This window comes from Pseudophryne corroboree, chromosome 11 (assembly GCF_028390025.1).
Source record: "Pseudophryne corroboree isolate aPseCor3 chromosome 11, aPseCor3.hap2, whole genome shotgun sequence".
Classification (NCBI taxonomy): domain Eukaryota; kingdom Metazoa; phylum Chordata; class Amphibia; order Anura; family Myobatrachidae; genus Pseudophryne; species Pseudophryne corroboree.
This window is the reverse complement of record NC_086454.1, coordinates 64,046,733-64,069,307: the sequence shown is the minus strand read 5'-3', so window position 1 is coordinate 64,069,307 and position 22,575 is coordinate 64,046,733. Positions and strand designations below refer to the sequence as shown.

The 22,575-nt window shown below is 38.9% G+C and overlaps 1 protein-coding gene and 18 non-coding genes across 19 annotated transcripts; 1 reads left to right on the top strand and 18 right to left on the bottom strand.

Annotated features, from left to right (window-relative positions):
* Nucleotides 1-533: 533 nt before the first annotated feature.
* On the top strand, nt 534-1,851 carry LOC134969932 (uncharacterized). Its single transcript, XM_063946092.1, has 2 exons — nt 534-642; nt 718-1,851. Exon 2 carries the CDS (start codon nt 867-869, stop codon nt 1,401-1,403), a length of 537 nt encoding a protein of 178 aa, XP_063802162.1. The 5' UTR covers nt 534-642; nt 718-866; the 3' UTR covers nt 1,404-1,851.
* A 5,817-nt stretch (nt 1,852-7,668) lies between these two features.
* TRNAS-GCU (transfer RNA serine (anticodon GCU)) lies at nt 7,669-7,750 on the bottom strand. The gene has a single exon. It is a non-coding gene; the product is annotated as a tRNA-Ser (tRNA).
* A 749-nt stretch (nt 7,751-8,499) lies between these two features.
* TRNAS-GCU (transfer RNA serine (anticodon GCU)) lies at nt 8,500-8,581 on the bottom strand. The gene has a single exon. It is a non-coding gene; the product is annotated as a tRNA-Ser (tRNA).
* A 748-nt stretch (nt 8,582-9,329) lies between these two features.
* On the bottom strand, nt 9,330-9,411 carry TRNAS-GCU (transfer RNA serine (anticodon GCU)). The gene has a single exon. It is a non-coding gene; the product is annotated as a tRNA-Ser (tRNA).
* A 749-nt stretch (nt 9,412-10,160) lies between these two features.
* On the bottom strand, nt 10,161-10,242 carry TRNAS-GCU (transfer RNA serine (anticodon GCU)). Its single transcript has one exon. It is a non-coding gene; the product is annotated as a tRNA-Ser (tRNA).
* A 748-nt stretch (nt 10,243-10,990) lies between these two features.
* TRNAS-GCU (transfer RNA serine (anticodon GCU)) lies at nt 10,991-11,072 on the bottom strand. Its single transcript has one exon. It is a non-coding gene; the product is annotated as a tRNA-Ser (tRNA).
* Nucleotides 11,073-11,839: 767 nt separating this feature from the next.
* Nucleotides 11,840-11,921, bottom strand: TRNAS-GCU (transfer RNA serine (anticodon GCU)). Its single transcript has one exon. It is a non-coding gene; the product is annotated as a tRNA-Ser (tRNA).
* Nucleotides 11,922-12,668: 747 nt separating this feature from the next.
* On the bottom strand, nt 12,669-12,750 carry TRNAS-GCU (transfer RNA serine (anticodon GCU)). The gene has a single exon. It is a non-coding gene; the product is annotated as a tRNA-Ser (tRNA).
* Nucleotides 12,751-13,499: 749 nt separating this feature from the next.
* TRNAS-GCU (transfer RNA serine (anticodon GCU)) lies at nt 13,500-13,581 on the bottom strand. The gene has a single exon. It is a non-coding gene; the product is annotated as a tRNA-Ser (tRNA).
* A 748-nt stretch (nt 13,582-14,329) lies between these two features.
* TRNAS-GCU (transfer RNA serine (anticodon GCU)) lies at nt 14,330-14,411 on the bottom strand. Its single transcript has one exon. It is a non-coding gene; the product is annotated as a tRNA-Ser (tRNA).
* A 769-nt stretch (nt 14,412-15,180) lies between these two features.
* On the bottom strand, nt 15,181-15,262 carry TRNAS-GCU (transfer RNA serine (anticodon GCU)). The gene has a single exon. It is a non-coding gene; the product is annotated as a tRNA-Ser (tRNA).
* Nucleotides 15,263-16,036: 774 nt separating this feature from the next.
* Nucleotides 16,037-16,118, bottom strand: TRNAS-GCU (transfer RNA serine (anticodon GCU)). Its single transcript has one exon. It is a non-coding gene; the product is annotated as a tRNA-Ser (tRNA).
* Nucleotides 16,119-16,866: 748 nt separating this feature from the next.
* On the bottom strand, nt 16,867-16,948 carry TRNAS-GCU (transfer RNA serine (anticodon GCU)). The gene has a single exon. It is a non-coding gene; the product is annotated as a tRNA-Ser (tRNA).
* Nucleotides 16,949-17,696: 748 nt separating this feature from the next.
* TRNAS-GCU (transfer RNA serine (anticodon GCU)) lies at nt 17,697-17,778 on the bottom strand. Its single transcript has one exon. It is a non-coding gene; the product is annotated as a tRNA-Ser (tRNA).
* Nucleotides 17,779-18,527: 749 nt separating this feature from the next.
* Nucleotides 18,528-18,609, bottom strand: TRNAS-GCU (transfer RNA serine (anticodon GCU)). Its single transcript has one exon. It is a non-coding gene; the product is annotated as a tRNA-Ser (tRNA).
* Nucleotides 18,610-19,376: 767 nt separating this feature from the next.
* TRNAS-GCU (transfer RNA serine (anticodon GCU)) lies at nt 19,377-19,458 on the bottom strand. The gene has a single exon. It is a non-coding gene; the product is annotated as a tRNA-Ser (tRNA).
* A 747-nt stretch (nt 19,459-20,205) lies between these two features.
* On the bottom strand, nt 20,206-20,287 carry TRNAS-GCU (transfer RNA serine (anticodon GCU)). The gene has a single exon. It is a non-coding gene; the product is annotated as a tRNA-Ser (tRNA).
* Nucleotides 20,288-21,035: 748 nt separating this feature from the next.
* TRNAS-GCU (transfer RNA serine (anticodon GCU)) lies at nt 21,036-21,117 on the bottom strand. Its single transcript has one exon. It is a non-coding gene; the product is annotated as a tRNA-Ser (tRNA).
* Nucleotides 21,118-21,866: 749 nt separating this feature from the next.
* TRNAS-GCU (transfer RNA serine (anticodon GCU)) lies at nt 21,867-21,948 on the bottom strand. Its single transcript has one exon. It is a non-coding gene; the product is annotated as a tRNA-Ser (tRNA).
* Nucleotides 21,949-22,575: the final 627 nt, after the last annotated feature.

Here is a 22,575-nt window from a genome sequence, read left to right as displayed (position 1 = left end):
CGGACCATCAACTGCGCCGCAAGCATCGCGAGCACACAGATCGTCACCTGTGCGCCACAGTTCGTCATCGCGCAGTTGGTCACCTGTGCACCAGACGACGTCAGCGCACAGACTATCACCTGTGCGCCAGACACCGTCGGCGACCACACCACAAGATGGGCGCCAAACTACAGCTCCTGCGCGCAGGTCATCACCAGATCGTCGTCTCTCCAGGAGCTCTGGGACTGTGACTGAAGAGCCTCAAGACACAACCCTTGTGGACCCATCACCCGATCTGTTTGAGTCCACAGGGTTAACAGACGAAACTTTTCTTGGGTTTGAGGACAGCCGTGCAGACGTATCCAGCCAGACCCTTGAAAAGTCTTCCGAAACGAGGACAAGTGGAGCTCCTGGAGCAGCGGCATCACAGGATGGAGAAGGTTTGTATTTATTTTGTGTGTGTGTGGGAGGGGGGGGGGGGGGGCAGCAGTTGTGTAAAGTTTATTAACTTTCCCAAAAAAATTATTTTGCAAACAGTGGTGCCACAAACCAGCAGCGGACTAGCTTCGGGGATTGGTTCCTACTTCAGGCCGGATCTCCTACAGGAGTCGTCAGAGGATGACGAGGTGGAAGTGCAGGAGGCTCCAGTTACTACATCCCTGCGTGAGTAAATTGAATTGTGAGCCTTCAAAAAAATGTATGATGAATGTGTATAATATTGTCTAATTTTCTTTTCAGCTGCCCAAATCCAAGTTGTGGCAGACATCCAGGAAGGGCAGAATCCCTCAACTGTTCAGAGGGTTCACACCCTGGCATCAGAGATTGGGACACGCCAGGATACATACACAAATGTTGTGGGAAGCAGACTGGACAACATTGAGAGGACAATGGAGAAAATGTCCAACAGTCTGCATGAACTGCAGAAGACTCTTTCCGACAGCACGGCCACAATACTACAGATCATAATTCAAGATCATAGGGAGAATATGAACGTACTTAACATTCTGTCCGATTCCATGGTCAAGCTTGTGGAAAACACCTCATGTCTGGCAGAAAGCAATAAGAACATGTCGGAGAGTCATCGACACTCCTCTTCCAGCCAACAGGTCATCGCAACCACACTGCAGATGATCTATGAAAAGCTCCCAGTACCAGCTCATCAACACGCTGGTGATCCACCATATCCGCCGTCGCAAGCCACAAGGACGCATCGTACCCTTCCTCAAGTCCCATCCCAGTACAGACAGTCACAGATGTACCAGGGATATACAGGGATGTACCCCACCCCCCAGATGCCTCCACCACCGGCCGCACAATCTTCAGCAGCATGGGCACCGAGGGCCAGTCAACATACTCCCCAGCCTCCCAGGACATCCACGCCCTATCAGGGGGAAGAAGAGGATCCGGACAGACTTCCACCATAAACCCGGTCGTATTATTTTATTTTCTTTTAAATGTTTTTCATGTATCCCTGTCTTCCCCTCCCATTAGTTTGTTGTTTTTCTTACTATTGTTTTTTCTTTGTTGGCCTTCCCCACCCGTGACCGGGTACTACCAAGGAGCTTTGTGTAGGCATACATGCGCGGGCATGTATGCGGGCACGTGTGGTAACGGATGAAAGCTCCTTGCGGCTACATGTATGATGGGCCAAAGAGCTATTCTGATACCCCCTTTTTCTTCCAAAAATCCTTTTTTGTAATGATGTACAGTAGGCTTTAATTGTGTGAATTTACTATTCACTAGTCTGTGTTTTTGACTTATTCATAGGATTGGTGAGGAGAAATGAAGTGGACGGCATAAGTTTGTGTTGTGCGTACCAAGGTGAGTAGAACCATGTTTAATTCAAGAAACTTTGAACCGCATGCCTTTGTAGAACAACACCGTCCAGCAATGGGTCATGCTGGGCTGTGTTGTTCCACAAATGTTAGCGTGTCAAAGTGCTGACCACTGACGCCACTCTTTCACTTTGAACCGCATGCCTTTGTAGAACAACACCGTCCAGCAATGGGTCATGCTGGGCTGTGTTGTTCCACAAATGTTAGCGTGTCAAAGTGCTGACCACTGACGCCACTCTTTCACTTTGAACCGCATGCCTTTGTAGAACAACACCGTCCAGCAATGGGTCATGCTGGGCTGTGTTGTTCCACAAATGTTAGCGTGTCAAAGTGCTGACCACTGACGCCACTCTTTCACTTTGAACCGCATGCCTTTGTAGAACAACACCATCCAGCAATGGGTCATGCTGGGCTGTGTTGTTCCACAAATGTTAGCGTGTCAAAGTGCTGACCACTGACGCCACTCTTTCACTTTGAACCGCATGCCTTTGTAGAACAACACCGTCCAGCAATGGGTCATGCTGGGCTGTGTTGTTCCACAAATGTTAGCGTGTCAAAGTGCTGACCACTGACGCCACTCTTTCACTTTGAACCGCATGCCTTTGTAGAACAACACCGTCCAGCAATGGGTCATGCTGGGCTGTGTTGTTCCACAAATGTTAGCGTGTCAAAGTGCTGACCACTGACGCCACTCTTTCACTTTGAACCGCATGCCTTTGTAGAACAACACCGTCCAGCAATGGGTCATGCTGGGCTGTGTTGTTCCACAAATGTTAGCGTGTCAAAGTGCTGACCACTGACGCCACTCTTTCACTTTGAACCGCATGCCTTTGTAGAACAACACCGTCCAGCAATGGGTCATGCTGGGCTGTGTTGTTCCCCAAATTTTCATTGAAAAGAAATGAACATGAATTTAGTGTGTCTTTACTTTAATATACTTTTTTTCTTTTCCCCACAGATATCTATATACACAAGAAAAGAATGTAAAGAAGAACAAACTACTTTTTTGTTTTAATTAACTTTCAAACTTTATTAAAAAAATTTTTTCTTCAATAAACTTTTAAAAATAGAAGTTTCCTGTGGTTTTTATTAAAATTTGTAATGCAGTAGAATTGTACGTAAGTAGATTGCCCGGGGAACTGTCTCTTCAAATCCACGCCACTTAGGAAGGATACACCGGAAGACCTGTGGAAGAGAACAGTATGAGCTACCAGATGTGGGTAATAGTGTCACCCTGGGACTGGAAAGAAGAGGTACATACAGTCCACACAACACAAGCGGGGAACAGTGGGTCCAAATGCAACCCTCCGGCACTTGCGTCACTACACATCCAAACATTCCCTGACCAGCATTGGTGTTTCAGGGAATGTTTGGATGTGTAGTGACGCAAGTGCCGGAGTGCTGCACTTTGGACATGCCGGGGTGATTTTGGACAAAGGGAGTTCTGGGCAATCCATCTCACCTGAGGGGGTTGTCTGCTACATGGCGGAGGTTCAGGTCCACATCACCAGTAGGTCGCCCATGGAACATCGGGTGAAATGGCGTGTCTCTTCACATCCACGCCACTTGGGAAGATACATCGCAGGACCTGTGGAAGAGAACAGTTTGAGCTTCCAGATGTGGGTAATAGTGTCACCCTGGGACTGGAAAGAAGAGGTACATACAGTCCACACAACACAAGCGGGGAACAGTGGGTCCAAATGCAACCCTCCGGCACTTGCGTCACTACACATCCAAACATTCCCTGACCAGCATTGGTGTTTCAGGGAATGTTTGGATGTGTAGTGACGCAAGTGCCGGAGGGCTGCACTTTGGACATGCCGGGGTGATTTTGGACAAAGGGAGTTCTGGGCAATCCATCTCACCTGAGGGAGTTGTCTGCTACATGGCGGAGGTTCAGGTCCACATCACCAGTAGGTCGCCCATGGAACATCGGGTGAAATGGCGTGTCTCTTCACATCCACGCCACTTGGGAAGATACATCGCAGGACCTGTGGAAGAGAACAGTTTGAGCTTCCAGATATGGGTGATAGTGTCACCCTGGGGCTGGAAAAAGAGGTACATACAACAGTCCACACAACACAAGCAGGTTGCAGCGGCCCAAATGCAACCCTCCTGCACTTGCATCACTACACATCCAAACATTCCCTGACCAGCATTGGTGTATCAGGAGGGAATGTTTGGATGTGCAGTCTTGCAAATGCCGGAGTGCTGCACTTTGGACATTTCGGGGTGATTTTGGACAAGGGAGTCTTGTTGGTCAATGCATCTCACCTGAGGTGGTTGTCTGCTACATGGCGGAGGGTCAGGTCCACATCACCATTAGGTCGCCCATGGAACATCGGGTGAAATGGCATGTCTCCTCACATCCACGCCACTTGGGAAGATACACCGCAGGACCTGTGGAAGAGAACAGTATGAGCTTCCAGATGTGGGTAATAGTGTCACCCTGGGACTGGAAAGAAGAGGTACATACAGTCCACACAACACAAGCGGGGAACAGTGGGTCCAAATGCAACCCTCCGGCACTTGCGTCACTACACATCCAAACATTCCCTGACCAGCATTGGTGTTTCAGGGAATGTTTGGATGTGTAGTGACGCAAGTGCCGGAGGGCTGCACTTTGGACATGCCGGGGTGATTTTGGACAAAGGGAGTTCTGGGCAATCCATCTCACCTGAGGGGGTTGTCTGCTACATGGCGGAGGTTCAGGTCCACATCACCAGTAGGTCGCCCATGGAACATCGGGTGAAATGGCGTGTCTCTTCACATCCACGCCACTTGGGAAGATACATCGCAGGACCTGTGGAAGAGAACAGTTTGAGCTTCCTGATATGGGTGATAGTGTCACCCTGGGGCTGGAAAAAGAGGTACATACAACAGTCCACACAACACAAGCAGGTTGCAGCGGCCCAAATGCAACCCTCCTGCACTTGCATCACTACACATCCAAACATTCCCTGACCAGCATTGGTGTATCAGGAGGGAATGTTTGGATGTGCAGTCTTGCAAATGCCGGAGTGCTGCACTTTGGACATTTCGGGGTGATTTTGGACAAGGGAATCTTGTTGGTCAATGCATCTCACCTGAGGTGGTTGTCTGCTACATGGCGGAGGGTCAGGTCCACATCACCATTAGGTCGCCCATGGAACATCGGGTGAAATGGCGTGTCTCCTCACATCCACGCCACTTGGGAAGATACACCGCAGGACCTGTGGAAGAGAACAGTATGAGCTTCCAGATGTGGGTAATAGTGTCACCCTGGGACTGGAAAGAAGAGGTACATACAGTCCACACAACACAAGCGGGGAACAGTGGGTCCAAATGCAACCCTCCGGCACTTGCGTCACTACACATCCAAACATTCCCTGACCAGCATTGGTGTTTCAGGGAATGTTTGGATGTGTAGTGACGCAAGTGCCGGAGGGCTGCACTTTGGACATGCCGGGGTGATTTTGGACAAAGGGAGTTCTGGGCAATCCATCTCACCTGAGGGGGTTGTCTGCTACATGGCGGAGGGTCAGGTCCACATCACCAGTAGGTCGCCCATGGTAGAGTTGGATAAAAGGGTCAAATATTTGCGGTAACCAAACAGGATAAAACGGGGGGGAACAAACTGTATAAACACGGCCTGGGGATACACATCAACAGGATGTAAAACTCTGTAATAGATAAATGAAGAGGTTTTTTTAAAAAAAATCCAATGTCAGTTTACACGATAATACAAATGTTGTCAGTATACTCACAGGTAACTGCAAAAAAAATTTGTATCACTGTCCGCCGGGAATCCTCTCCTTCGCCCATACCCACCGGTAGAGCAGAAGACCGGTTCCCGCGTAGGAAAGCACTACGACGAAGAGTCACCGGCAAACGGTTTGCGACACATATGTTGTGTAAAATACAACATGCATTTACCATGCCGCAAACCTTCGACGGTGAGTACAAAAGAGCACCGCCGGAAGTGTCTAAACATCGAAACCGGCTTTTAAGTACACCGAAGGCACGCTCAATTACTCCCCTCGATGCAATGTGTGTCTCTTGGTAACGTTTTTCTGCTCTACCAACAGGATTAGACAATGGGGTCAACAGCCACGGTTTGTTTGGATAACCCGCATCGCCTATAGAAAATATAAAAAAAATGTTAGGTACTTGTAAAAAATAATAAAAAATAATAATAATAAAATAATAAAAAAATGAAAATACATACCTAACAGCCAGCCACCAGGCATGTTTCCTGTTTCGAACTTGTCAAACAGCGATGACTGGCTTAGGATGAAGGAGTCGTGAGATGATCCAGGAAATCCCACAAAAATGTTCAAAAATCTCATGTTTACATCACAGACCGCCTGCACGTTCAGGGAATGGAACTGTTTTCGGTTCCGAAAACATTCCTCTGAATTCCGTGGCGGTCTGATCTGCACGTGGGTACAGTCAATCGCGCCCAGCACATTGGGAAATTTGTATTTGTTGAAAAAGCCTAATTTGATCTCACGACATTCGCTGTCCGTCTCTGGAAATGTGATGTACTGGATCGTCAATTTGCGGAAAGCCCTAATGACTTGGGTTATACAGCGCGACAGTGTCGACTGAGAAAAACCGCATGTTTGAGACAGTGTAGGCTGGAATGTGCCTGACGCCAAAAAATGTAACGTCCCCAGCAGTTTCTGAAAACCGCTGATTGCACGATTTGACCGTGCCCGAGGTTCCAAGTCGGCCTCCAACAGAGCGTACAGCGAATATATGTCGCGAGTCGATAAGCGATAATTTTGTATCACCTCGAACTCGCTGAGATCCTCCAGTTCACGCCTAGTGCGATACTGGCGTGGACGTGGAAATGAAACCTGCAATACTGGCTCACCCAATGCAGACATTTGCTGACCTGGATCCTGATGTTCATCAGCACTTTCTTCCTCCATCATACTTGCAGCCAGCATGAACAACACAATCTGGTCAGAAAAAGGCTCCATCATTGTAGTCAGTACAAAAATAGGAATGTGTTTTAAAACGCAGGGATTTTACTAAAAAAACGATTCCACAGAGCTGACTGTAAAATGGCTCCTTCTCCCTGTAGTCTCAAACCCAGGAGTGAGGAGATAGGAGGGGCTTTGCAGAAGTGTATCCTGGGTAAAACTGTGGAATCATGGGTAAAATTCCCTCAGGAGATTGAAGAAAAAAATATTCCTTTAAAAAATCAATTAAATAATACTTGTGAAGCAAAAAAAGACAAACCAAGTAGATAATCCTTTCAAATATAAATAGATATGCTACTAGCAATCCTCAAATATCCCAAAAAATGATGTTCTAAAAATTTTTTTTGAGAACCCGCCAGTCAACTGAGGCGTACTGAAATAGGCGAATTTGCGGTCGAAAAGTACTGCAGGCGAATTTCCAAACTTGAATTGAATATGCTTGGGGCGAATTGCAGCATCTGTACCATTGCAGAAAAGTCGAATGCGAAAAAAGTCGAATTGACAAAAGTCGAATTCTGAATGTCCGTTTTTTTGCGAAAAAGTACTGTACTGCATAGGCGAATTGATTTTTTGAGGCGAAAACGTTCCGGAATTCGACTTTTTCTGAAATTCGACCGCAATTGCATATACCCCATAGACTTTAATTATCTAAACATAAATCATTTTAACCTATACTTGTGAGCTAATCCACCATCATGGGGAATAAAGCATTTGCAAAATAAATTCTAGATAGTAGTATTGACATTGCATGTTCAAATATCAAGACACTTGCTCATGTTTACCATCTTAAAGTAGACTTCTTGATTTGACTTGTTTATTTTGGCCATTTGTGTGTCAGTAGCAGTATTTGTAAAAATGCCTCTTCTACCTAAAAAGCATTGTGACGACGAGGATGGGATTTGAACCCATGCGTGCAGATCACAATGGATTAGCAGTCTATCGCCTTAACCACTCGGCCACCTCGTCTCGCTGGTATTCAATATAGCAAACATTCCAACACCACTAGTTATACTTCAAAGTCAATTCTTTATGTTCTTGTAGATTGTGTCATTTTCACAATCACGAGCTTGATAGCAAGTCGACTTTCAACCATCCTTGGCTTTAGGAACATTTATTTAATTTTAACCGAAACTTGTGAACAAATCCACCATCACCCACCTCACAAACAAAAATGATTTTTAATACTTCTGGCCAATAACATGACCTTCTCTGTAAAAGTAATGTATTAATTTTCACTAAATGTGTTCTATGCTTGTCTTTAATGAAGTGACAGACTATGTTACATGAGTTACAGTAATTTCAAATCTCTGCAAATATTACAAACATCACCATTTAGAGTTTGCTGTCACTGTAATGTAAACAAGAAAATTATGCAGGAATAAGGTTTAACCTATATTAAGGGCTCTGCTGTAAAAATGTTTTTACTGCATCCCATATCAGTTTAACAGAGCCCAAGAAATGTCATAGACTTTAAATTATCTAAACATAAATCATTTTAACCTATACTTGTGAGCTAATCCACCATCATGGGGGATAAAGCATTTGCAAAATAAATTCTAGATAGTAGTATTGACATTGCATGTTCAAATATCAAGACACTTGCTCATGTTTACCATCTAAAAGTAGACTTCTTGATTTGAATTGTTTATTTTGGCCATTTGTGTGTCAGTAGCAGTATTTGTAAAAATGCCTCTTCTACCTAAAAAGCATTGTGACGACGAGGATGGAATTTGAACCCATGCGTGCAGAGCACAATGGATTAGCAGTCCATCGCCTTAACCACTCGGCCATCTCGTCTCACTGGTATGCAATATGGCAAACATTCCAACACCACTAGTTATACTTCAAAGTCAATTCTTTATGTTCTTGTAGATTGTGTCATTTTCACAATCACGAGCTTGATAGCAAGTCGACTTTCAACCATCCTTGGCTTTAGGAACATTTATTTAATTTTAACCGAAACTTGTGAACAAATCCACCATCACCCACCTTACAAACAAAAATTATTTTTAAGACTTCTGGCCAATAACATGACCTTCTCTGTAAAAGTAATGTATTAATTTTCACTAAATGTGTTCTATGCTTGTCTTTAATGTGGTGACAGACTATGTTACATGAGTTACAGTAATTTCAAATCCCAGCAAATATTACAAACATCACCATTTAGAGTTTGCTGTCAGTGTAATGTAAACAAGAAAATTATGCAGGAATAAGGTTTAACCTATATTAAGGGCTCTGCTGTAAAAATTTTTTAACTGCATCCCATATCAGTTTAACAAAGCCCAAGAAATGTCATAGACTTTAATTATCTAAACATAAATCATTTTAACCTATACTTGTGAGCTAATCCACCATCATGGGGAATAAAGCATTTGCAAAATAAATTCTAGATAGTAGTATTGACATTGCATGTTCAAATATCAAGACACTTGCTCATGTTTACCATCTTAAAGTAGACTTCTTGATTTGACTCGTTTATTTTGGCCATTTGTGTGTCAGTATCAGTATTTGTAAAAATGCCTCTTCTACCTAAAAAGCATTGTGACGACGAGGATGGGATTTGAACCCATGCGTGCAGATCACAATGGATTAGCAGTCTATCGCCTTAACCACTCGGCCACCTCGTCTCGCTGGTATTCAATATAGCAAACATTCCAACACCACTAGTTATACTTCAAAGTCAATTCTTTATGTTCTTGTAGATTGTGTCATTTTCACAATCACGAGCTTGATAGCAAGTCGACTTTCAACCATCCTTGGCTTTAGGAACATTTATTTAATTTTAACCGAAACTTGTGAACAAATCCACCATCACCCACCTCACAAACAAAAATGATTTTTAATACTTCTGGCCAATAACATGACCTTCTCTATAAAAGTAATGTATTAATTTTCACTAAATGTGTTCTATGCTTGTCTTTAATGAAGTGACAGACTATGTTACATGAGTTACAGTAATTTCAAATCTCTGCAAATATTACAAACATCACCATTTAGAGTTTTCTGTCACTGTAATGTAAACAAGAAAATTATGCAGGAATAAGGTTTAACCTATATTAAGGGCTCTGCTGTAAAAATGTTTTAACTGCATCCCATATCAGTTTAACAGAGCCCAAGAAATGTCATAGACTTTAAATTATCTAAACATAAATCATTTTAACCTATACTTGTGAGCTAATCCACCATCATGGGGGATAAAGCATTTGCAAAATAAATTCTAGATAATAGTATTGACATTGCATGTTCAAATATCAAGACACTTGCTCATGTTTACCATCTTAAAGTAGACTTCTTGATTTGACTTGTTTATTTTGGCCATTTGTGTGTCAGTAGCAGTATTTGTAAAAATGCCTCTTCTACCTAAAAAGCATTGTGACGACGAGGATGGGATTTGAACCCATGTGTGCAGAGCACAATGGATTAGCAGTCCATCGCCTTAACCACTCGGCCACCTCGTCTCGCTGCTATGCAATATGGCAAACATTCCAACACCACTAGTTATACTTCAAAGTCAATTCTTTATGTTCTTGTAGATTGTGTCATTTTCACAATTACGAGCTTGATAGCAAGTCGACTTTCAACCATCCTTGGCTTTAGGAACATTTATTTAATTTTAACTGAAACTTGTGAACAAATCCACCATCACCCACCTCACAAACAAAAATGATTTTTAATACTTCTGGCCAATAACATGACCTTCTCTGTAAAAGTAATGTATTAATTTTCACTAAATGTGTTCTATGCTTGTCTTTTAGGAAGTGACAGACTATGTTACGTGAGTTACAGTAATTTCAAATCTCTGCAAATATTACAAACATCACCATTTAGAGTTTGCTGTCACTGTAATGTAAACAAGAAAATTATGCAGGAATAAGGTTTAACCTATATTAAGGGCTCTGCTGTAAAAAAATTTAACTGCACCCCATATCAGTTTAATAAAAGCCCAAGAAATGTCATAGACTTTAATTATCTAAACATATATTATTTTAACCTATACTTGTGAGCTAATCCACCATCATGGGGGATAAAGCATTTGCAAAATAAATTCTAGATAGTAGTATTGACATTGCATATTCAAATATCAAGACACTTGCTCATGTTTACCATCTTAAAGTAGACTTCTTGATTTGACTTGTTTATTTTGGCCATTTGTGTGTCAGTAGCAGTATTTGTAAAAATGCCTCTTCTACCTAAAAAGCATTGTGACGACAAGGATGGGATTTGAACCCATGCGTGCAGAGCACAATGGATTAGCAGTCCATCGCCTTAACCACTCGGCCACCTCATCTCACTGGTATGCAATCTGGCAAAAATTCCAACACCACTAGTTATACTTCAAAGTCAATTCTTTATGTTCTTGTAGATTGTGTCATTTTCACAATCACGAGCTTGATAGCAAGTCGACTTTCAACCATCCTTGGCTTTAGGAACATTTATTTAATTTTAACCGAAACTTGTGAACAAATCCACCATCACCCACCTCACAAACAAAAATGATTTTTAATACTTCTGGCCAATAACATGACCTTCTCTGTAAAAGTAATGTATTAATTTTCACTAAATGTGTTCTATGCTTGTCTTTAAGGAAGTGACAGACTATGTTACATGAGTTACAGTAATTTCAAATCTCTGCAAATATTACAAACATCACCATTTAGAGTTTGCTGTCACTGTAATGTAAACAAGAAAATTATGCAGGAATAAGGTTTAACCTATATTAAGGGCTCTGCTGTAAAACATTTTAACTGCACCCCATATCAGTTTAATAAAGCCCAAGAAATGTCATAGACTTTAATTATCTAAACATAAATCATTTTAACCTATACTTGTGAGCTAATCCACCATCATGGGGAAATAAAGCATTTGCCAAACAAATTCAAGATAGTAGTATTGACAATGCATGTTCAAATATCAAGACACTTGCTCATGTTTACCATCTTAAAGTAGACTTCTTGATTTGACTTGTATATTTTGGCCATTTTTGTGTCAGCTTCACTTGCTGGTTTATGAAGCAGTATTTGTAAAAATGCCTCTTCTACCTAAAGAGCATCGTGACGACAAGGATGGGATTTGAACCCATGCGTGCAGAGCACAATGGATTAGCAGTCCATCGCCTTAACCACTCGGCCACCTCGTCTCGCTGGTATGCAAGATAGCAAACATTCCAACACCACTAGTTATACTTCAAAGTCAATTCTTTATGTTCTTGTAGATTGTGTCATTTTCACAATCACGAGCTTGATAGCAAGTCGACTTTCAACCATCCTTGGCTTTAGGAACATTTATTTAATTTTAACCGAAACTTGTGAACAAATCCACCATCACCCACCTCACAAACAAAAATGATTTTTAATACTTCTGGCCAATAACATGACCTTCTCTGTAAAAGTAATGTATTAATTTTCACTAAATGTGTTCTATGCTTGTCTTTTAGGAAGTGACAGACTATGTTACGTGAGTTACAGTAATTTCAAATCTCTGCAAATATTACAAACATCACCATTTAGAGTTTGCTGTCACTGTAATGTAAACAAGAAAATTATGCAGGAATAAGGTTTAACCTATATTAAGGGCTCTGCTGTAAAAAAATTTAACTGCACCCCATATCAGTTTAATAAAGCCCAAGAAATGTCATAGACTTTAATTATCTAAACATATATTATTTTAACCTATACTTGTGAGCTAATCCACCATCATGGGGGATAAAGCATTTGCAAAATAAATTCTAGATAGTAGTATTGACATTGCATGTTCAAATATCAAGACACTTGCTCATGTTTACCATCTTAAAGTAGACTTCTTGATTTGACTTGTTTATTTTGGCCATTTGTGTGTCAGTAGCAGTATTTGTAAAAATGCCTCTTCTACCTAAAAAGCATTGTGACGACGAGGATGGGATTTGAACCCATGCGTGCAGAGCACAATGGATTAGCAGTCCATCGCCTTAACCACTCGGCCACCTCGTCTCACTGGTATGCAATCTGGCAAAAATTCCAACACCACTAGTTATACTTCAAAGTCAATTCTTTATGTTCTTGTAGATTGTGTAATTTTCACAATCACGAGCTTGATAGCAAGTCGACTTTCAACCATCCTTGGCTTTAGGAACATTTATTTAATTTTAACCAAAACTTGTGAACAAATCCACCATCACCCACCTCACAAACAAAAATGATTTTTAATACTTCTGGCCAATAACATGACCTTCTCTGTAAAAGTAATGAATTAATTTTCACTAAATGTGTTCTATGCTTGTCTTTAATGAAGTGACAGACTATGTTACATGAGTTACAGTAATTTCAAATCTCTGCAAATATTACAAACATCACCATTTAGAGTTTGCTGTCACTGTAATGTAAACAAGAAAATTATGCAGGAATAAGGTTTAACCTATATTAAGGGCTCTGCTGTAAAAATTTTTTTAACTGCATCCCATATCAGTTTAACAAAGCCCAAGAAATGTCATAGACTTTAATTATCTAAACATAAATCATTTTAACCTATACTTGTGAGCTAATCCACCATCATGGGGAATAAAGCATTTGCAAAATAAATTCTAGATAGTAGTATTTACATTGCATGTTCAAATATCAAGACACTTGCTCATGTTTACCATCTTAAAGTAGACTTCTTGATTTGACTTGTTTATTTTGGCCATTTGTGTGTCAGTAGCAGTATTTGTAAAAATGCCTCTTCTACCTAAAAAGCATTGTGACGACGAGGATGGGATTTGAACCCATGCGTGCAGAGCACAATGGATTAGCAGTCCATCGCCTTAACCACTCGGCCACCTCGTCTCGCTGCTATGCAATATGGCAAACATTCCAACACCACTAGTTATACTTCAAAGTCAATTCTTTATGTTCTTGTAGATTGTGTCATTTTCACAATTACGAGCTTGATAGCAAGTCGACTTTCAACCATCCTTGGCTTTAGGAACATTTATTTAATTTTAACTGAAACTTGTGAACAAATCCACCATCACCCACCTCACAAACAAAAATGATTTTTAATACTTCTGGCCAATAACATGACCTTCTCTGTAAAAGTAATGTATTAATTTTCACTAAATGTGTTCTATGCTTGTCTTTTAGGAAGTGACAGACTATGTTACGTGAGTTACAGTAATTTCAAATCTCTGCAAATATTACAAACATCACCATTTAGAGTTTGCTGTCACTGTAATGTAAACAAGAAAATTATGCAGGAATAAGGTTTAACCTATATTAAGGGCTCTGCTGTAAAAAAATTTAACTGCACCCCATATCAGTTTCATAAAGCCCAAGAAATGTCATAGACTTTAATTATCTAAACATATATTATTTTAACCTATACTTGTGAGTTAATCCACCATCATGGGGAAATAAAGCATTTGCCAAACAAATTCAAGATAGTAGTATTGACAATGCATGTTCAAATATCAAGACACTTGCTCATGTTTACCATCTTAAAGTAGACTTCTTGATTTGACTTGTTTATTTTGGCCATTTGTGTGTCAGTAGCAGTATTTGTAAAAATGCCTCTTCTACCTAAAAAGCATTGTGACGACAAGGATGGGATTTGAACCCATGCGTGCAGAGCACAATGGATTAGCAGTCCATCGCCTTAACCACTCGGCCACCTCGTCTCACTGGTATGCAATCTGGCAAAAATTCCAACACCACTAGTTATACTTCAAAGTCAATTCTTTATGTTCTTGTAGATTGTGTCATTTTCACAATCACGAGCTTGATAGCAAGTCGACTTTCAACCATCCTTGGCTTTAGGAACATTTATTTAATTTTAACCGAAACTTGTGAACAAATCCACCATCACCCACCTCACAAACAAAAATGATTTTTAATACTTCTGGCCAATAACATGACCTTCTCTGTAAAAGTAATGTATTAATTTTCACTAAATGTGTGTTCTATGCTTGTCTTTAAGGAAGTGACAGACTATGTTACATGAGTTACAGTAATTTCAAATCTCTGCAAATATTACAAACATCACCATTTAGAGTTTGCTGTCACTGTAATGTAAACAAGAAAATTATGCAGGAATAAGGTTTAACCTATATTAAGGGCTCTGCTGTAAAACATTTTAACTGCACCCCATATCAGTTTAATAAAGCCCAAGAAATGTCATAGACTTTAATTATCTAAACATAAATCATTTTAACCTATACTTGTGAGCTAATCCACCATCATGGGGAAATAAAGCATTTGCCAAACAAATTCAAGATAGTAGTATTGACAATGCATGTTCAAATATCAAGACACTTGCTCATGTTTACCATCTTAAAGTAGACTTCTTGATTTGACTTGTATATTTTGGCCATTTTTGTGTCAGCTTCACTTGCTGGTTTATGAAGCAGTATTTGTAAAAATGCCTCTTCTACCTAAAGAGCATCGTGACGACAAGGATGGGATTTGAACCCATGCGTGCAGAGCACAATGGATTAGCAGTCCATCGCCTTAACCACTCGGCCACCTCGTCTCGCTGGTATGCAATATAGCAAACATTCCAACACCACTAGTTATACTTCAAAGTCAATTCTTTATGTTCTTGTAGATTGTGTCATTTTCACAATCACGAGCTTGATAGCAAGTCGACTTTCAACCATCCTTGGCTTTAGGAACATTTATTTAATTTTAACCGAAACTTGTGAACAAATCCACCATCACCCACCTCACAAACAAAAATGATTTTTAATACTTCTGGCCAATAACATGACCTTCTCTGTAAAAGTAATGTATTAATTTTCACTAAATGTGTTCTATGCTTGTCTTTTAGGAAGTGACAGACTATGTTACGTGAGTTACAGTAATTTCAAATCTCTGCAAATATTACAAACATCACCATTTAGAGTTTGCTGTCACTGTAATGTAAACAAGAAAATTATGCAGGAATAAGGTTTAACCTATATTAAGGGCTCTGCTGTAAAAAAATTTAACTGCACCCCATATCAGTTTAATAAAGCCCAAGAAATGTCATAGACTTTAATTATCTAAACATATATTATTTTAACCTATACTTGTGAGCTAATCCACCATCATGGGGGATAAAGCATTTGCAAAATAAATTCTAGATAGTAGTATTGACATTGCATGTTCAAATATCAAGACACTTGCATGTTCAAATAACAAGACACTTGCTCATGTTTACCATCTTAAAGTAGTAGACTTCTTGATTTGACTTGTTTATTTTGGCCATTTGTGTGTCAGTAGCAGTATTTGTAAAAATGCCTCTTCTACCTAAAAAGCATTGTGACGACAAGGATGGGATTTGAACCCATGCGTGCAGAGCACAATGGATTAGCAGTCCATCGCCTTAACCACTCGGCCACCTCGTCTCACTGGTATGCAATCTGGCAAAAATTCCAACACCACTAGTTATACTTCAAAGTCAATTCTTTATGTTCTTGTAGATTGTGTAATTTTCACAATCACGAGCTTGATAGCAAGTCGACTTTCAACCATCCTTGGCTTTAGGAACATTTATTTAATTTTAACCAAAACTTGTGAACAAATCCACCATCACCCACCTCACAAACAAAAATGATTTTTAATACTTCTGGCCAATAACATGACCTTCTCTGTAAAAGTAATGTATTAATTTTCACTAAATGTGTTCTATGCTTGTCTTTAATGAAGTGACAGACTATGTTACATGAGTTACAGTAATTTCAAATCTCTGCAAATATTACAAACATCACCATTTAAAGTTTGCTGTCACTGTAATGTAAACAAGAAAATTATGCAGGAATAAGGTTTAACCTATATTAAGGGCTCTGCTGTAAAAATTTTTTAACTGCATCCCATATCAGTTTAACAAAGCCCAAGAAATGTCATAGACTTTAATTATCTAAACATAAATCATTTTAACCTATACTTGTGAGCTAATCCACCATCATGGGGAATAAAGCATTTGCAAAATAAATTCTAGATAGTAGTATTTACATTGCATGTTCAAATATCAAGACACTTGCTCATGTTTACCATCTTAAAGTAGACTTCTTGATTTGACTTGTTTATTTTGGCCATTTGTGTGTCAGTAGCAGTATTTGTAAAAATGCCTCTTCTACCTAAAAAGCATTGTGACGACGAGGATGGGATTTGAACCCATGCGTGCAGAGCACAATGGATTAGCAGTCCATCGCCTTAACCACTCGGCCACCTCGTCTCGCTGCTATGCAATGTGGCAAACATTCCAACACCACTAGTTATACTTCAAAGTCAATTCTTTATGTTCTTGTAGATTGTGTCATTTTCACAATTACGAGCTTGATAGCAAGTCGACTTTCAACCATCCTTGGCTTTAGGAACATTTATTTAATTTTAACTGAAACTTGTGAACAAATCCACCATCACCCACCTCACAAACAAAAATGATTTTTAATACTTCTGGCCAATAACATGACCTTCTCTGTAAAAGTAATGTATTAATTTTCACTAAATGTGTTCTATGCTTGTCTTTTAGGAAGTGACAGACTATGTTACGTGAGTTACAGTAATTTCAAATCTCTGCAAATATTACAAACATCACCATTTAGAGTTTGCTGTCACTGTAATGTAAACAAGAAAATTATGCAGGAATAAGGTTTAACCTATATTAAGGGCTCTGCTGTAAAAAAATTTAACTGCACCCCATATCAGTTTAATAAAGCCCAAGAAATGTCATAGACTTTAATTATCTAAACATATATTATTTTAACCTATACTTGTGAGTTAATCCACCATCATGGGGAAATAAAGCATTTGCCAAACAAATTTAAGATAGTAGTATTGACAATGCATGTTCAAATATCAAGACACTTGCTCATGTTTACCATCTTAAAGTAGACTTCTTGATTTGACTTGTTTATTTTGGCCATTTGTGTGTCAGTAGCAGTATTTGTAAAAATGCCTCTTCTACCTAAAAAGTATTGTGACGACTAGGATGGGATTTGAACCCATGCGTGCTGAGCACAATGGATTAGCAGTCCATCGCCTTAACCACTCGGCCACCTCGTCTCGCTGGTATTCAATATAGCAAACATTCCAACACCACTAGTTATACTTCACAGTCAATTCTTTATGTTCTTGTAGATTGTGTCATTTTCACAATCACGAGCTTGATAGCAAGTCGACTTTCAACCATCCTTGGCTTTAGGAACATTTATTTAATTTTAACCGAAACTTGTGAACAAATCCACCATCACCCACCTCACAAACAAAAATGATTTTTAATACTTCTGGCCAATAACATGACCTTCTCTGTAAAAGTAATGTATTAATTTTCACTAAATGTGTTCTATGCTTGTCTTTAATGAAGTGACAGACTATGTTACATGAGTTACAGTAATTTCAAATCTCTGCAAATATTACAAACATCACCATTTAGAGTTTGCTGTCACTGTAATGTAAACAAGAAAATTATGCAGGAATAAGGTTTAACCTATATTAAGGGCTCTGCTGTAAAAATGTTTTAACTGCATCCCATATCAGTTTAACAGAGCCCAAGAAATGTCATAGACTTTAAATTATCTAAACATAAATCATTTTAACCTATACTTGTGAGCTAATCCACCATCATGGGGGATAAAGCATTTGCAAAATAAATTCTAGATAGTAGTATTAACATTGCATGTTCAAATATCAAGACACTTGCTCATGTTTACCATCTTAAAGTAGACTTCTTGATTTGAATTGTTTATTTTGGCCATTTGTGTGTCAGTAGCAGTATTTGTAAAAATGCCTTTTCTACCTAAAAAGCATTGTGACGACGAGGATGGGATTTGAACCCACGCGTGCAGAGCACAATGGATTAGCAGTCCATCGCCTTAACCACTCGGCCACCGCGTCTCACTGGTATGCAATCTGGCAAACATTCCAACACCACTAGTTATACTTCAAAGTCAATTCTTTATGTTCTTGTAGATTGTGTCATTTTCACAATCACGAGCTTGATAGCAAGTCGACTTTCAACCATCCTTGGCTTTAGGAACATTTATTTAATTTTAACCGAAACTTGTGAACAAATCCACCATCACCCACCTCACAAACAAAAATGATTTTTAATACTTCTGGCCAATAACATGACCTTCTCTGTAAAAGTAATGTATTAATTTTCACTAAATGTGTTCTATGCTTGTCTTTAAGGAAGTAACAGACTAAGTTACATGAGTTACAGTAATTTCAAATCTCTGCAAATATTACAAACATCACCATTTAGAGTTTGCAGTCACTGTAATGTAAACAAGAAAATTATGCAGGAATAAGGTTTAACCTATATGAAGGGCTCTGCTGTAAAACATTTTAACTGCACCCCATATCAGTTTAATAAAGCCCAAGAAATGTCATAGACTTTAATTATCTAAACATAAATCATTTTAACCTATACTTGTGAGCTAATCCACCATCATGGGGAAATAAAGCATTTGCCAAACAAATTCAAGATAGTAGTATTGACAATGCATGTTCAAATATCAAGACACTTGCTCATGTTTACCATCTTAAAGTAGACTTCTTGATTTGACTTGTATATTTTGGCCATTTTTGTGTCAGCTTCACTTGCTGGTTTATGAAGCAGTATTTGTAAAAATGCCTCTTCTACCTAAAGAGCATCGTGACGACAAGGATGGGATTTGAACCCATGCGTGCAGAGCACAATGGATTAGCAGTCCATCGCCTTAACCACTCGGCCACCTAGTCTCGCTGGTATGCAATTTAGCAAACATTCCAACACCACTAGTTATACTTCAAAGTCAATTCTTTATGTTCTTGTAGATTGTGTCATTTTCACAATCACGAGCTTGATAGCAAGTCGACTTTCAACCATCCTTGGCTTTAGGAACATTTATTTAATTTTAACCGAAACTTGTGAACAAATCCACCATCACCCACCTCACAAACAAAAATGATTTTTAATACTTCTGGCCAATAACATGACCTTCTCTGTAAAAGTAATGTATTAATTTTCACTAAATGTGTTCTATGCTTGTCTTTTAGGAAGTGACAGACTATGTTACGTGAGTTACAGTAATTTCAAATCTCTGCAAATATTACAAACATCACCATTTAGAGTTTGGTGTCACTGTAATGTAAACAAGAAAATTATGCAGGAATAAGGTTTAACCTATATTAAGGGCTCTGCTGTAAAAAAATTTAACTGCACCCCATATCAGTTTAATAAAGCCCAAGAAATGTCATAGACTTTAATTATCTAAACATATATTATTTTAACCTATACTTGTGAGCTAATCCACCATCATGGGGGATAAAGCATTTGCAAAATAAATTCTAGATAGTAGTATTGACATTGCATGTTCAAATATCAAGACACTTGCTCATGTTTACCATCTTAAAGTAGACTTCTTGATTTGACTTGTTTATTTTGGCCATTTGTGTGTCAGTAGCAGTATTTGTAAAAATGCCTCTTCTACCTAAAAAGCATTGTGACGACAAGGATGGGATTTGAACCCATGCGTGCAGAGCACAATGGATTAGCAGTCCATCGCCTTAACCACTCGGCCACCTCGTCTCACTGGTATGCAATCTGGCAAAAATTCCAACACCACTAGTTATACTTCAAAGTCAATTCTTTATGTTCTTGTAGATTGTGTCATTTTCACAATCACGAGCTTGATAGCAAGTCGACTTTCAACAATCCTTGGCTTTAGGAACATTTATTTAATTTTAACCGAAACTTGTGAACAAATCCACCATCACCCACCTCACAAACAAAAATGATTTTTAATACTTCTGGCCAATAACATGACCTTCTCTGTAAAAGTAATGTATTAATTTTCACTAAATGTGTTCTATGCTTGTCTTTAAGGAAGTGACAGACTATGTTACATGAGTTACAGTAATTTCAAATCTCTGCAAATATTACAAACATCACCATTTAGAGTTTGCTGTCACTGTAATGTAAACAAGAAAATTATGCAGGAATAAGGTTTAACCTATATTAAGGGCTCTGCTGTAAAACATTTTAACTGCACCCCATATCAGTTTAATAAAGCCCAAGAAATGTCATAGACTTTAATTATCTAAACATAAATCATTTTAACCTATACTTGTGAGCTAATCCACCATCATGGGGAAATAAAGCATTTGCCAAACAAATTCAAGATAGTAGTATTGACAATGCATGTTGAAATATCAAGACACTTGCTCATGTTTACCATCTTAAAGTAGACTTCTTGATTTGACTTGTTTATTTTGGCCATTTGTGTGTCAGTAGCAGTATTTGTAAAAATGCCTCTTCTACCTAAAAAGTATTGTGACGACTAGGATGGGATTTGAACCCATGCGTGCAGAGCACAATGGATTAGCAGTCCATCGCCTTAACCACTCGGCCACCTCGTCTCACTGGTATGCAATCTGGCAAACTTTCCAACACCACTTGTAATACTTCAAAGTCAATTCTTTATGTTCTTGTAGATTGTGTCATTTTCACAATCACGAGCTTGATAGCAAGTCGACTTTCAACCATCCTTGGCTTTAGGAACATTTATTTAATTTTAACCGAAACTTGTGAACAAATCCACCATCACCCACCTCACAAACAAAAACGATTTTTAATACTTCTGGCCAATAACATGACCTTCTCTGTAAAAGTAATGTATTAATTTTCACTAAATGTGTTCTATGCTTGTCTTTAATGAAGTGACAGACTATGTTACATGAGTTACAGTAATTTCAAATCTCTGCAAATATTACAAACATCACCATTTAGAGTTTGCTGTCACTGTAATGTAAACAAGAAAATTATGCAGGAATAAGGTTTAACCTATATTAAGGGCTCTGCTGTAAAAATGTTTTAACTGCATCCCATATCAGTTTAACAGAGCCCAAGAAATGTCATAGACTTTAAATTATCTAAACATAAATCATTTTAACCTATACTTGTGAGCTAATCCACCATCATGGGGGATAAAGCATTTGCAAAATAAATTCTAGATAGTAGTATTGACATTGCATGTTCAAATATCAAGACACTTGCTCATGTTTACCATCTTAAAGTAGACTTCTTGATTTGAATTGTTTATTTTGGCCATTTGTGTGTCAGTAGCAGTATTTGTAAAAATGCCTCTTCTATCTAAAAAGCATTGTGACGACGAGGATGGGATTTGAACCCATGCGTGCAGAGAACAATGGATTAGCAGTCCATCGCCTTAACCACTCGGCCACCTAGTCTCACTGGTATGCAATATGGCAAACATTCCAACACCACTAGTTATACTTCAAAGTCAATTCTTTATGTTCTTGTAGATTGTGTCATTTTCACAATCACGAGCTTGATAGCAAGTCGACTTTCAACCATCCTTGGCTTTAGGAACATTTATTTAATTTTAACCGAAACTTGTGAACAAATCCACCATCACCCACCTCACAAACAAAAATTATTTTTAGACTTCTGGCCAATAACATGACCTTCTCTGTAAAAGTAATGTATTAATTTTCACTAAATGTGTTCTATGCTTGTCTTTAATGAAGTGACAGACTATGTTACATGAGTTATAGTAATTTCAAATCTCTGCAAATATTACAAACATCACCATTTAGAGTTTGCTGTCACTGTAATGTAAACAAGAAAATTATGCAGGAATAAGGTTTAACCTATATTAAGGGCTCTGCTGTAAAAATGTTTTAACTGCATCCCATATCAGTTTAACAAAGCCCAAGAAATGTCATAGACTTTAATTATCTAAACATAAATCATTTTAACCTATACTTGTGAGCTAATCCACCATCATGGGGAATAAAGCATTTGCAAAATAAATTCTAGATAGTAGTATTTACATTGCATGTTCAAATATCAAG